This window comes from Cyprinodon variegatus, unplaced genomic scaffold (genome assembly GCF_000732505.1).
Source record: "Cyprinodon variegatus isolate N-32 unplaced genomic scaffold, C_variegatus-1.0 Scaffold567, whole genome shotgun sequence".
In the NCBI taxonomy this organism is placed as follows: Eukaryota; Metazoa; Chordata; class Actinopteri; order Cyprinodontiformes; family Cyprinodontidae; genus Cyprinodon; species Cyprinodon variegatus.
This window is the reverse complement of record NW_015151020.1, coordinates 110,733-126,159: the sequence shown is the minus strand read 5'-3', so window position 1 is coordinate 126,159 and position 15,427 is coordinate 110,733. Positions and strand designations below refer to the sequence as shown.

The following is a 15,427-nucleotide window of genomic DNA, read 5'->3' as shown; positions in this document are numbered from 1 at the left end:
TTTTTATTATTGTGCAACCTAAGGTGTTTCAATCAATGTAGTGATCTTAAACTCCATGCCTTGAAGGTCATTGACCTTCATCCTACTGAATTTACTTCTCCTTTCCCCTTCCTATACACTCATGAGTCAAATGGCAAAACTACCTTAGTGTAATTTGGCTTTTCAGAGCTCTGCAAAGAGTTCTGTTAATGCATAAGGTCACGTTTGTTTGATTTGTCAGTTTTTCCCCAGGTTTAGTTTGTTTAAGCAGAGACAGTCCTCATGAACTGTAGTTCATGGAGACTTGAGTATCAAACCACTAATCTAAAGGGTTTCAGATATACTATTTTACAAAAAGTATTCGCTCACCTGTCGTAACTCACATATGGGCTTAAGTGGCGTCCCATTCCTAATCCATGGGGGTTCAACATAGGGCTGAATCAATTAATCGTATTAATCGTGATAAATCAATTATTAAAATAATCGTCAACTGATTTAGTAATTGATTAATCGTTGACTGGAGTATAAAGACTGTAAAACAGGCCTGTCACTTAGAGCAATGGTAATAACAAAATTGTAGAAAAATCTTTAAACATTTTGCATTTAAGATTTAAAAAATCTGGAACTCCTCAAGTGGAAAGGTTTTCGTTTGATAATTAATCAATTAATGGAAAAAATAAACCCCAGATGAAGTGATTTGCAACATAATCGTTAGTTGCAGCCCTAGTTCAATATGATGTCGGTCCACCCTTTACAGGTAGAACAGCTTCAGCTCTTCTGGGAAGGCTGTCCACAAGGTTTAGGAGTGTGTTTATGGGAATTTTTGACCATTCTTCCAGAAGCGCATTTGTGAGGTCGCACACTGATGTTGGACGAGAATGCCTGGCTCTCAGTCTCTGCTTTAGTTCATCTAGAAGGTGATTTGCTCCTCCGATCAGCAGCTCAGCGACCTCCCACACCTCCCCTGCAATCTGAATGGATATCTGAGGGGTTTTCCCGCCCAACCTGCTCCTCCATACCCAGGAGTCAGACCCACATCCTCACATACATCCTCTACTTCAGGGGTTCCCAAAGTGGCAGACAGCCGGGGGTCATTGTGATGCAATCCCTCAAGTGTGGAGGGCAAAATATATGTCATAAAATGCATAAATCAGTTGGAGGTCAGGACTGCTGGCCAGTCAGCTTCATCCACACCAGACTCTCCCATCCATGTCTTTATGGACCCTTTTTGGACCCTGCTCCTGAGCTCTTGAAAATGACCCATTCTTTGTGTTTGTGACAAACATTTGTGAACAAACACTTTCGTAAAGTGTAGCAATGTAGTGTTCAACTGTGAAATAATTTCAAATGCAAATTTAATATCATTTTTTCATAAATAACAAGTGACTCAGTGCTTTAAAAAGAAGTTCTGAATTAATCTAACAGAAATATAAAGGTGCACAGTCATGTTTTCTGGCCCTACAAAAAAGACCAAAAATCATTTGATCATGACTAAAAAAGTTAATCTTGACCAGTCATCCATCTTGATGGTATTTACAACTTTTTTTAAGCCTAAAACGAGTTTTAGCACTGAGCAGACATAAGCAGAAATGTCCCCCTCAGCATAACCACAGGACTGTCAAAACCGGATGACGACAATTGAAGTAGCTGCTTAATAAATTAAGTGGCAGCTCAGAGTGGTCAAAGGCCAACCCAAATGCACAATAATTCTAAGTTCTAGTAAATTCACCTCAGTCTCTCTTAACAGAACATCGAGGGAAAAGAAAAATCCTGTTCTTACCAAATGCAAAAAGGGAAAAGGCATCAAGGATATATTGCAATGAAATAAATAAGTCAATGGACAATTCCTTTTAATTAGAATAAAAACAAATTAAACATACATTTACTAAAAAAACATAAGCATGTTATTGATGAGACCAGAATTTAATCTGATCTTAAATAGCCTTCTGGATTCCAGTAGCTGGAAAATAAATCTCCCCCTCAAGCTCTGTTTATTTGAATCTATCAATAAATCATTCAATTTATTCAAACTTGCAAAATTTAGACTAAAACTTAACATAGCATTTCTATTCTTGGAACCAATATTAGTAAGGACTTGTAATCTTGCAGCAATCTACACTTTGCAGAAGCATTAGAATCCTTTGGCAGCTGTGGCTCATGCCTCAGTGAACACTAATGTTCATGATGTATTTCAAGCATTTTTTCAGTCTTTTCCCTCTATGATTAAAATCTTTTTTGTGCTTTTTCACACTTTTGGACCTCCTCTTCTTTTTGCAACTCCACCAGAATTTATACACTCACTCACCTCCATGATCTAGGTTTGTTTACCAATTATCCACACGCACAATGTCCTCTCTGTTCATGGGGTGTTTTTATGGTGATTACACACTGAGAGGCTTTATTTACAAGCAAATTTAACAAAAACAAAGTGTGAAACACAGAAATAACACATTTGCCAGCATGATCAAGTAATTTTTAAGAGAAACTGTGTATGAATCCAGAATGAGCTAATGGGATGTGCATTTGAGTCATATAACAAGACTATGCCCCTTTAAGGTTACTTTACAAGGCGTTGACCTCACAGTTTCTCAAACCTTAATTACTCACCTTAAACAACAAGCCGGTTGTAAAATACTACATGTGCTGGAGGAAAACTTTTAAAGATCCTAATCCTGCCGCCTGTTGTAGTAGCCAGCCTGCCTGAAATCCTGCACAGCAGCACATATGGAAAGTAGGCTGCATCAGATAATGGTTGACTTCAGAAGATACGGGAACAAGTTGAATCCTATTAACCTGATGGGAGAAGAACTGGAAGTAATGGAGGAGTATAAATACCTTGGTATTCACCTAGACAACAAACTAGACTGGGGACATAACTGTGAAGCCATCTACAAGAAGGAAGCGAGCCAACTGTATTTCCCAAGGAAGCTTAGCTCCTTCAGTGTTTCCAGCAAGATGCTACATATCTTCTATAAGTCTGCTGTGGAGAGTGTGATCTCTTCTTCAATCATCTGCTTTGGTAACAGCATAGAGCAAATCACCTAAAAAAGCTCAACTATCTAACTAAGAAGGCCAGCTCCTTTCTAGGAACTCCTCTAGAACCTCTGGAGATTATTTAACAAAGAAGAATTTCCGAAGAGTGTAGAAAATTATGGACAACAGTGAGCATCCTCTTCAGAAGATTGTTGAACAACAAGATAGTGTCTTCAGTCAGAGGCTTCTCCAGATCTGGTGCAAGACAGACAGCTACAGAAGAACCTTCCTGCTTACAGCTATCAACACCAACAAAATATGTTTGTTTTTTTAAATGTATACTGCAACATTTCATTTCCTTTTTCGGATTATTAAAGTATTTCTGAACTAAATTTAATCTAGTTTTGGTAAATAGAAACTAAATAAGTAAGATTGGTCCCCACAAGTTCGGCTAGAAACACACGGCAAAAAAGTTTTTCTTTGTATGGTAGGCTGGGCAAACCTGGACACACATAATCTATAAAACATTAACCGTGTATTTACCCACTGTAGGAGAATGGAAGTAGAGAAAAGAAAGTGAAACTGGGATCATCTCTCAGCTTTTTCAAGCAGCAGCTGCAGATATAAGTTTACTGTCCAGTGGTCTGCAAAGGGACCATCTATGCAGGCACTGAAAAAAATGGATCAAAGCATGAATGATGGGATGCAAATGTGTGTCTTGGGCTTTATTTGAAAACTAAGCAAAGAGCTTGAAGAAGACAGTCTAAATAACATTGATCGTACTAATCTGAGACACAAAAAAACTACTAAATAAGTGGGAAATGTCTAAAAGAAATCTAACTAAAAAATGGAATTTGCAAAGAACGCCAGAATTTAGTAAGAAACTAAGCACAAACAAATTACGTAATCTGACAGCCTCTCAGAAACAGTGGAGAGAATAGAGAAATTAGCAAGATATGGCAAGAACATTAGAACAGGACACTCAAAAAATGGAAAGATTAAAACTCATAAGAAAACCCAAACACCAGTGGAGTATGTCAGAAGCTACTATAAAATATTTGTCATCAATATTGTCTATGAATTAATTCTTAGGTAAATGCCTTGAGGCAAATATTGAAACAAATTCAAAGCACTTAAAGTAATTTTAGAAAACGAACAAATTCATCAGTGTGCTTTGATCAGTTAAATGCTTACTTTCCTTTTTACTGCGAAGTATAACAGGGCTCATGAGATGACTTGATTTTCTTAATCACTTCTCTAAATTTCATTCATATTCCATGTGGAAAGTGTTGCTTCTCTCCTGTTGGGGATTATAAGTCAACACCATGAATCGTAGCACTCCATTTCGGATTAGTTCCCATCTTTAGTTAAATATAGTTTGTTTAGGTTTCTCAAACATTGTAGGAAGATTGTCTAACAAAAAAAATCAAGGCAATACATTGGGTCCCCTTAGATAATGATATATTTAGGTATCATTATACAATGTGGCACAATCTAAAACTGTTTATTAAAAAGTCAGAGGAAGCAAAACAGTTCCATTGAATCAGAGCGTGTTGCTGGGACATCTGACTCCTTTATAAAGACCTGTGGCTGTGATTATGAAACTATGTGTTACTGAGCAAGTCAGGTTTCTCCAGATAGAAGCATCAAGGGATGTTTACCTTTCCCACGTCTTTATGAAACCCCAAACTCATGTTCACCCACGGCAACAAGGCGACTGCTGTTACCAAAGCGACCAGACACACCACACAGCTTTTAGTGGCAGCGGTGTTGCCATGGCAGCCATCACAGGTTGTCTCTCCAATCAACAGAGATGAGCAGGGATAACCTGCTGGTCTGCTGAAATGAATTCATGGTCACGTGATTTCTTTGATTATGAAGGCTCAAGCACATAATAACATGCTTACCCAAACCTCTTCAGAGCTGACTTTATGATCTAAGATTAAAATGCATCTACAAAATAAAAGTACACATTTTTCAAACACACTTAAATAATTAAATGAGTCCTAAAAATCCCATGTGTCAAAGTGGTTGAGCTTGATGGTTAACTGACAGGATATATTTTTAATCTCCACCAAATGATCACTGACTTTCTTCAAAATTGATGCTGAATTCTCTTTGATATTGATGTGATGTTATCAATAACCATAGGTCAGTGTACCTTAGATAACCAAGAGAAGATCCCATGGAAATCAAAAAATTTGGAATTTATTAAAACACAACATCTGGTCTGCAGAAGGATTGTGGATTTACTTAACAATGGAGCATGTTTGATTCAGTCTTGAAAATATTAAAATCTTTAAGGATGAAATGTGGATAACTGTCGCTGCCGCATATGTGGTGGTGAATATCCCAGAGTGAAATATGTTGGTGGAGATGTTGCTTTACAGAAGGGACAGGGCCGCTGCTAGTAGTTAATAGGCTATAGAACCATACTTTAAAGAAGCTTTGAAGAACTTTCAGCTTTGGTCAATTTTAGATCCCCCAAGTGGAGAAAAGCTGTATTGTTTTGCCTGAAGAAAGACAGCATTTCCAATGAGAACCAGTGCATAGCATTGTAAAATCCTGATCTTCCAATATCCTGCAATTGGATTGAACTACATTACTGTTCCCAATGGAAAATAGATGAATAGTGATGAGGTATCTCTAATGTAATTGTGGTGAAACAATGTCATATGATGACGTTGAAAAGAAAAAATTTTTAACCCCTTGGTTTTGTACCATAGTTCTGCATTCACCCCCACCCAACCCAACCCAGCATATAATGTTATGTTTGATAATTTCACAGCAAACACATGTAGAGATCCCAGCAGGAAGGTGCCACATTGCCTCAATATCGACCATGCACAATTTGCACAAACATACAATCTAATCACATTGATTTTTGTCTTTATAAATAAATGGGAAAGGGGGAAGTGATGTATGCAATAAAGCAGTCTGCACATTTGTAGTTGTGTCAGAGAGTTACTGCCATCCTTCTCAAAGGGTTGCTTAGTGTTGCTTAGGTGAAAGCGATACAGACCCTATCTGGCCACGACAGAGGTGTCAATCAACTACTTGTAAATGGAAGTATAATAACAAAATATTTTTTGAAGGTTGAAAAGTTACTTAGTGAAGGTTTAAGGAAAATGTTTTTGGAAGTTAGCACAGCTCAATTTGACTAAAAATCCAAGGCAAGGCTTCAAAATTGATGTTAGCAGATTTTTTCAAACCAGTCTGAATCAGACAAGTATATGCTGAAAACTTAACTTTATAACCTTAAAATCAGCTTTAGTTTTAGAACAAAGGGTGTTTCTAAAAGCATTTGACAGAGGGTGAATGTATTCAAAGCCTTATTAATGAAATTCATTGAGGCTAATTTATATAAAAAAACTCTTGAAGATAATGTTAAAGCATTAAATAACCTACCTTTCATTAATATTTCTGTACTAAATCTCTTTTATTGGAAATACTCAACGGAAATTAGGCTTAAAGACATCACGCTATACAATGTGTTTCTTTTTGCAAAGTGAGTTTGAGAATTTATTTTAATAACCATCACTAATCATGTTTAATCCATTTTTTTTTTATTTAAAAACAGCAACCTATTTTCCCTTTTTGGATCAAGAAGTTTTGTGGCTGTCTGTCTTACTTCTGATTTCTATATCTAAACATTACCGAAAACAACTGAAAACACATCTTTGTTTAGTTTAGTTCGGTTTGACTGTCGCATAACTTACAAAGGTCATGCCTGGAGTGTGGGGGTAAGTCGCAATAAAATAAAAACAAGTTAAAGTGATATCATTTTATTTTTGCAAGACTAACTATGTTTCTTAGACAAAAGGATTTGGGAGAATTTTAACAGATTTTACGTGCCTTTATGTAACTTGAAATGAAAGCAAAGTTTGTTTGTTTTTTCACATTTTTTATAATGCACGGTGATTAAACAAATGGCCTTTCTGCTTTGTCACTCACTTCAAAGCGCCATGTTTCCGTGAAGGTTTTCTCGCCGACTCGTTGTACTGGGTGACTTTAGTTTAAGGCTGCTCCCCGGCATCTGGCTCTGAGTCATGAAAAACTGTGTTACGAGTCTTTGCATAACTGTGTGGGTGATATCTTGCGTTTTGATGTGTGTGTGAATGAGACAAGGAAGGATGATGATGTTAGAGAGTAGGTGTTTGTTTTTCTTATGCAATTTTTACAGTCAAACTCACTCAATGTGTGCGTTTGTATTTTTTTAATGCCCTCAGTGGTTAGTGCACAGGGTCTTCAGGCCAAGGACAGGACCGGCTCCAGTGATCCATATGTCACCATCCAGGTGGGAAAGACCAAGAAGAGAACAAAGACCATTTATGGAAACCTGAACCCAGTTTGGGAGGAAAAGTTCAGCTTGTAAGTTCTTTTTTTTTAACCTCATGGTTATGCTGCAAAATCTCTCTAAAGTAACAGTGAAAACCTGCAGAAAAAATATTTCTGCCTGTATGATCTTACTTAAAATCTATCACACTCCAAACCCACGTAGGTGATATCATTTGGTTCAAACCTCTCTCATAGCTGTGTGGGTTAAGTAAAGATTATCCTGCTACCTTGGTTTTAAAACACCTTTTAATGGAACACAGATCCATCCACAGACAGGGCCGCTGGAAGTGATTTTGAACAGAGGCTGCTATGAAAAGATTTTTGGTATTTTTTGGACAAAAGACCTATGAGACTATAGAACTATTTAAAATACAATAAAAAAAAAAGTAAATAGATTGAGATCCACTACTTAATTGTCATATACACTTCAGTGCACGCAACCGGGGTCTGTAACACACAGAGATCATCAGTTCTCAGGTGAATGTATGCGCTGTTAATAAAACTTCACATTAATACTATAACAACGTAGATTTGGTCAGCTGGCATGAACCCGAGTCACTGTGTTTATGTCACACATGACTCTATATTAAATAAAAAGGCTAATCAACCAAAACTTTCGCGACCCCCATGCAGTACCTCCATGGACCCCCTAGGGGTCGCAGATCCCCTGTTGAAGTCTTCCACTCTAAAATACTATGGTTATGTTAAACTGCACATATAGAAATGAAAGTGCGAGGCTGCACCATGCTCTCGCTTTGCACTACAGACAGGGTGCCTTGCCTGATTAAAGGTGTCCAAATGTTCAGGTGCCCTCTGGGGTCGAGTGTGGGGCAGTTCTGGGGCTTCTCACACCAACTATTGAGCACAACTTTCCGCTGAAGGATCCTTATAAACCTTATACACAAGCACACTCATGCGCATACACTTCAGACGTTCTACATGTTTATGGATATACAGTCAGTCTTAATACATTCCTGTACTTTCAAAAGGAGTCATTTCAATTTAATTCACCAATATTTAATCAAGCCCACATGGAAATTACATGTTGAATTAACTCATGAGAACTGTTTTTAAAAGAGTTGTTATTAGTGTTGATCACTGTATGCAGAAAGAATCTTCTGTATCGTTTTGTCTTGACAACTTCAGATCTGGAGAAGCCTCTGACTAAAAAAATACATTGTTGTTGTTTAAAAATCTTCTGAAGATGCTGCATTTGTCTGCTTATGCTTTACTTGGTGGAGAATTCTTTTTTGGAAAATCCTCTCCAGAGGTTCTAGAGGAGTTCTCAGAACAGAGTCTGCCTTCTTTATTAGCTTGTTGAGCTTCTTTAAGTCAGTTGTTCTTGGGCTGGTACCTCAGTAAATGATGGTAGAAGACATCATACTCTTCTAGGACCTAGGCTTCCTTAGGAAGTACAGTCTGCTCTGTCCTTTCTTGTTGTCCGCTTCACCATTGCGTCTATAGTGGAAAAATATACAGCTCTGATTCACATTACGTAATCTTGATAGGTTTCTCTTTCGATGTTTGTATAAATTATTCATTGCATTTCCATGAAATAGTCCCTGTTTTTTCGTGGTTGGCGTGTTGTGTTTTTTTTTTCTTGTCTTTCCTCTTGTTTCCTACATGGTAGGAAGCAGACTTCTAGAAGTTATTTTGTATTTTCTGTGTTTTGTTTTTGATTTCTCTTTCTCTCTGTCTCTGTGTAAATGTCTCTTTCTTCCCAATAATTATTTTCCCCTCTCCCTTTCTAACTTCCATTTCTGTCTCCAAGTCCATTCCATGTGTTTTTCTCTGAATGCAACTTCTAATAAAGTTTCATACATAATTACCAGGGCTGAACGATGGCACAATTTGTACATCGCACTGTTCCTTTACAGCAAGAAGGTCCTGGGTTATATTCCTGGCGCAGGTTCATTCTACACTGAGTTAGTATTTTCCCCCCTTTGCATGCATGGGTTCTCTCCAGGTACCACAGCTTCATCCCACAGTCCAAAAGCATGACTGTGTGTGCATGATTCTTTGTCTCTGTATTACCCTGCAATGAACTGGTGATCTGTCCAGGGTGTATAGAGTCTTAAAACCAAAACATTTGTTTTATCTGCTGTACCAGCTAACTACAGAAATGCAATGACTGTTTAACAAACATATCCTCTCTTGATCTTACTGTATCTTCTGCCCTTGCAGCGAGTGCCACAATTCATCAGACCGGATCAAACTCAGAGTGTGGGATGAGGACGATGACATCAAGTCACGGGTGAAGCAGCGACTAAAGAGAGAGTCTGATGACTTCCTGGGTCAGACCATCATTGAGGTCCGAACACTGAGTGGAGAGATGGACGTTTGGTACAACTTAGGTATGTAGAACTGAAAAATTTATGCATTAGTAAAACTATTGGAAACAACTACAAAAAATAGTCAAAGTTTGAATCAAAGGCTAACAACACTGTCAATCCACAACCTTAAGAGGATGTATTAAAGACTAAGGATAAAAAAAAAACAAAAAAGAATTTTTTTTTTTTTAAGTTGTTTTATATTATTCACTCACCTGTCAATTTCCTTTACTAATTACTCAGCAAGTCAGCTCCTGCAAAGACCTAATAATTCACATTAACTTTAATCAGGGAATAAAAACATACAATGATATATTTTTATTAAAAAGTGAGGTCAAATTTGATCAAACAAATTCAAACCACATTTATTTATTAAGTATGATAAAAGCAACAAAGTTGGCAAAAATGTTGTCTACTGACAGCCATAATTCAAAATTAATAAAATAACTCTGAACTTTGGTTTTTTGTTGCATTGGAACTGTTTCTGCTTGTTTACATTACTCACTAGTAAAGCAGGTGGAGAAGCTGCTCTCTCCGGCTGTCAAATTAGATGCAGATTTCTTTCTCAGATGGCTCTGAGTGATGCATGGCTTTAGATTAACTGTGTGTGTTTGTGTTTCTGTACGTTTTCATTGCAGAGAAGAGAACTGACAAGTCGGCAGTGTCTGGTGCCATCCGTCTTCAGATCAGTGTAGAGATCGAAGGAGAGGAGAAGGTTGCTCCATACCATGTGCAGTACACATGCCTTCATGAGGTAAGAACTATTAGGGATGTTAATAACTTAATTTAAAGCATCCATTTGAATTCATCGCTAATTTTTTTTAAGGAAATATGCCAGACGGTTTTCACTTTGGCTTTACCACTTTGTTAAGACCAGGGGCCGGCAACCCGCGGCTCCAGAGCCACATGCGGCTCTTTATTGCCCCCCTTAGAACTGTTCAAAAATGTATGAAAATATATGGATTTTTTTTTTTGTTTGCTTGTTTTAATATGGTATGCAGTGGGTCAAACAAACACTAATTTTGTTTTTCCATGCTGTTAAAATTTGTATAATAATTAGTTATTATAAAAAAATTATATAAAAATAATTTTAAACATTAAACTTGAAAATTTCTCTCAACTAAGATTTGCGTCATAGCCTGTAACACACATTTCAGCGCGGTGCGGTTCCAGGCAGGTGGCTTTTATGGACAAACCAACAGATGTGTTTCGGGCCATAGATCCTAGAGGGAAAAAAGAAAGATAGCTGCTGAGAACAGAGGATTCAAAGAAGAATAGACTGAATCATTTGCTCTTATTACTAATTCAGAAGGATTGCCTGCATGTTTGCTTTATAATGAGAAGTTGTCAAGATATAAAAAGTGTCATTTGGAAAGGGATTTCCAGGGAAGGCTTGCTAAATTTGCAGACCGCAAAATGGGTGTGAGACAAAAGTGTGATTGCAGAACTTCTTCATAAATAAGAGGAGCGCAAAGACAGATTTAAGAAGTATATTGCAAAACTTAACTCCACTACTGCTGCTAGTTTTGTTGCAAACATGGATAACCGTCCACAGATCGAACAGGTAGCGCTCTGATGCAGGGATGTGAACTTTCTTTCATTTTTTTCCCCAAATCCTAAAAATAAAAATAAGACCAAAAATATGATTTGTTTATTGTTGTTTTTTTTTTTTTATAATTTCATCACTGCAACAAAACCTAATACATGAATATTGTAATGGAATTGAAACTTAAAGCACCAAATATTGTACAGCAGACTAGTTACATGATTTGACATTTGCTCCAGGATAAACATTTAGTCATGTATGCTTTTTATGTATGTAAGCACATGTAGTCCTTTTCATAGTGAGCTAATACACTTATAGTAGTACAATGGAGTGGTTATGTGGGCTGCTCAGTGGAAGAGTGGGTAGCACTGCTGCCTTGCAGCAAGAAGGTTCTGGGTGAGATTTCCGACTTGGGCTCTTTCTGAATGGAGTTTGCATGTTCTTCCTGAGCATGCATGGGTTTTCTCAAGGGCCTCCCACAGTCCAAAAACATGACTGTTAGGTTCATTGATTTCTCTAAATTTTCCTGAGGTGTGACTGTGTGTTTTTGTCTCTGTGTTGCCCTGCGATAGATTCTCTGGTTCTGTGACATCTGATCATCTTTTGAAATAGATTCTCTCAGTCTGCAGCAGCCCTTCACTCCCAAGCAGAGCTTTGTTTACCAATGGCATGATGTGCAATTTGAAATGGAAGCTATTTGGTTTAAAGAAACATAAAAACAGCCTTTTTTGAATTCACAGTGTATTATATTAAGAGCTCATATTAACCTTCTAATTTTAGCACATTTTCCAACAATGATGCTTTTATTGAAAGAATAAATTTGCAGTCTCAGACAGAAGGATGTTGTTTTTAGGCTCATAGTAATAATTTAAACTGAATTTTTTCTAGTTTGATCTAAGTGAGGCTGCTTACCGGTAATTGCAAAGCTGATAACAGCTTTTTGTGGTAGCAAGGAGGTCCTGGCTCTTTTTAGAGATTTAAATCTCTCTGTGCATGCATGAATTTCAACCAAGTTTAGAGATTTGGAAAAATCCTTTCAAAAGATTGAGTCATCAGGTTTGTGGTGTTAGGAATCACTGTCCTGGTGAAGCAGCCAAATTTCTGCACCTAATTCACTAAAATGTACTACGGGTAGGGGCACAACTACATATTTTTGAGGTGGATGTGAACACATCATCAACATTCTCTGTAACGGAAATATGAAATCTTAACAGCCTGGACTCCATGTCAGAGTTTTAACATTTATGAAAGTATGTCTTGATGAGCTTCAGCTTGCTAAATGATCTTTCTGCAGTTGCAACTGTCAGAGGCATGGTTAAAATACTCCAAGGGCTACTTTCAAATGTGGAAATACCAAGGTTCTCTTGAATGAGGAAATGTAAGTTTTCTAGAGCCTTGTAACCCTTCAGTAGTTGGCTTGCTGGGTATATTTCTTGAATGATATCTATTGAAAAAACTCAATGAATGAATATAGTTATTATAAAAAAATTTGTAGAGGGGCCCCTCCAGTGTAGCGCCCCTATGCGTCACATACACTGCATACCCACTTTTTGCGCCACTGACTATGGGTTCAAACTGCTGTGTCTTGGAATAAACTTAAACAAGTCCTCATGGACTGGGCTGTAAATTTTATTCTTCTCTAAGATTACTTTTTGCAGTTAATTCCTGTAATGTAGATAAACTAAATTAAGACAAAAATAAAATACTCAGAACAAAATGTACTGTCCACTTGAAGGTCAAGTTAAGAGAAATATGTAGAAATAAAGAGATTGTTTCTGCTAACTAAAAAAAAATGAATCATCAAAGCTACTTTTATTACTTAATCAAAGCAACCAGATTAAATGTGTTTTTCTAAATTAAAAAGTAAATAGATATGCTAGAAAAGTGAATCACTTCAGCGCAGTAAGGTGGCCTTTCCAAAGATTTCCATAGTACATCACAGTATGTAGCTCCCTTTATGTATGCTGCCAGGTTTAACTCTAATTCTTAGGTTTTTCTTCATCTTTTTTTTATTATCTTTCTGCATTCAGAACATGTTTCACTTCTCAACCGATGTCGAGGGAGGCGGAATGGTGAAGATCCCGACAGCTCAAGGAGACGATGCCTGGAAGGTCTACTTTGATGAAGTTCAGCAGGAAATTGTCGACGAGTTCGCCATGCGTTACGGCGTGGAGTCCATCTACCAAGCCATGACGTGAGCTCAGCTGCTGAATAAGTTTGCTCTGGATGAAATTCACCTATTGGGCGGGGATTTTAGCTAATTGTGGGTGAATTAAATCAGGAAGTGCTTCATATTACTCTGCCTCTGAGCAGCATTGTTTGGCGCTGTGTGTATGAGGGGTCAGCAAGGTTTTTATGAACTATAAACAGAATGCAAATCAGTTTATCTCATGTAATGAGAATATATGACCTGCCACCTGCAAGTTTTCCCCAATGTGTGATCGGATGGAGAAAAAGACTTTGTGAGCTTATATAACCACACAAAACAAATGTAAGCCAATAGAATTTCATCAATAATACTAAAATTAGATAATTTAGGGCCAAGCAGAAAATGACCAGACTTTTACCCCAGTGGAAAAGAGGCTGTAGAAAAAAGAACACTGCTGCTGCTGAATCAAATCTGGGATTGTAATACAGACGTTTAATTAAAAGATCACAGGAAAGAGGAGACTCATTTGGAAAATTGAACTTCGAACATTGTTAGTCTGAAATGAGAAGCTGAGATTTTTAACTAAAATAAGGGTTTTTTTTTTGCTCATACTTAGGTTGTTAAATTTAACATCCTAACTTCTACATACTGATACATCAAACAGGATCATACATTTGATAGCAGTGCTGAACACTTTATTATGCGCACCATGATAGTACCAGTTGGGGCCTCTTCAAATTTCAGAATTGCTATAATTCTTCATGCCGTCAGAGGTGGCACTATTTAAACATTTGTTTTACCCAAGTAAAAGTGAAAATGAGTCATCCAAAAAATTACTCAAGTGAGATTAAAAATGTATTTTGTAAAAAGGTTTCTAAAGTACTAAGTAATTATTGGATCATATTGTCTGATTTAATGTTTAGAAAAGATTTTGTTAGAAAAATTTTATGTGAAAGACTAAAATAAACATAATATTTTTTGAGTCGGTAAATTACTTCCACTGACAATACCTACTATTTACTATATATTACTTAATCTCTGCTTAGCTCCCAGTGGACATAGTAGCCAGAAACATTACCAAAGTAGGAATAGCGTTATTTTAAATATGACTTGAGTAAACGACTTAAGTAAATGTTATTAGTTAAGATACAACTCTGCATGCCTTAGTTTCAACAACATTCTGCACAGATTTCAGTCTATTTTGTAATGATATCATTGACCAGTTTGCAGAGATTTTTCTGGCTACCATCTGTGCTTGGACTTTACTTTTACACCTCATCCCATAGTTCTGGTGACTGTAGATGAGTTGGAATAATAATGAACTCACTATGATGTTTAAAGAAGCATGTTGAGATGGTTGAAGTTTTTAATAGCGTTTGTTAACCTGTGAGGAGTTGCAGCGGCAAATCATAACTATTAAAAAAGGTTTGATGGACCCTTTAATGCTGTTTAAAGCCATTTCTGTTCCTAATGTCTAATGTTGAGACGCATTGGAGAAGCCATGTTTTTCTAAGCCAGCATTGTGTACTGTAATTTTTGTGAATTGTACCTCATATTTTTTGTTCTTATGCGCTTATGCTAACTGCTGTGTGTTCAGAGGTGGTTTTCTTTAATCCATGATTATAAAGATAGGTTATTTGGCTGCTGCCTTTCTATTATCTTAAACCAGTCAGCCCAAACAACTAGAGATGTTCTTCCGAGCAATTGACTCTCACTTCATTAAATATCTTTTGGGTGTGCTTCGGTGGCGCATTGGTTAGCACACATGACCCTTGTAATGAGGTGGAGTCCTCGACCTGGGTTCCAAATACGACCTGTGGTCCTTTGCCTCTCCCCCCCTCTTATACCTTATACCCTAGGGTGACCAAACGTCGGTATTTCCCGGGACATATCCGTATTTCCCGGGACATATCCGTATTTCACGTCCTGTCCCGGGCGTCCCGGGTTTTTTTTAGAAAGTGAGGAAATGTCCTGATTTTTTAAATTACCTTAATTGGACCATTAAATTTACAGGCACTAGGGCACTGCGAACGACGCTGCGTGTTACATAATCCCTGAGTCGCGTCAGTGCGGTCAGCCCTGTTCTTAATCAGAATATAGATAGTGTGGCTG

General features: G+C 37.3%; 1 protein-coding gene across 2 annotated transcripts in view; it reads left to right on the top strand.

Annotated features, from left to right (window-relative positions):
- LOC107095723 (protein unc-13 homolog B-like) overlaps positions 1-15,427 on the top strand; it is a 213,717-nt gene that overhangs the window by 139,531 nt on the left and 58,759 nt on the right. For both annotated transcript variants that reach the window (XM_015391972.1, XM_015391973.1), the window contains 4 exons: positions 7,182-7,323; positions 9,475-9,644; positions 10,259-10,374; positions 13,197-13,360. In XM_015391972.1, the coding sequence (XP_015247458.1) occupies positions 7,182-7,323; positions 9,475-9,644; positions 10,259-10,374; positions 13,197-13,360 (592 nt within the window). The remainder of the gene's footprint in view (positions 1-7,181; positions 7,324-9,474; positions 9,645-10,258; positions 10,375-13,196; positions 13,361-15,427) is intronic.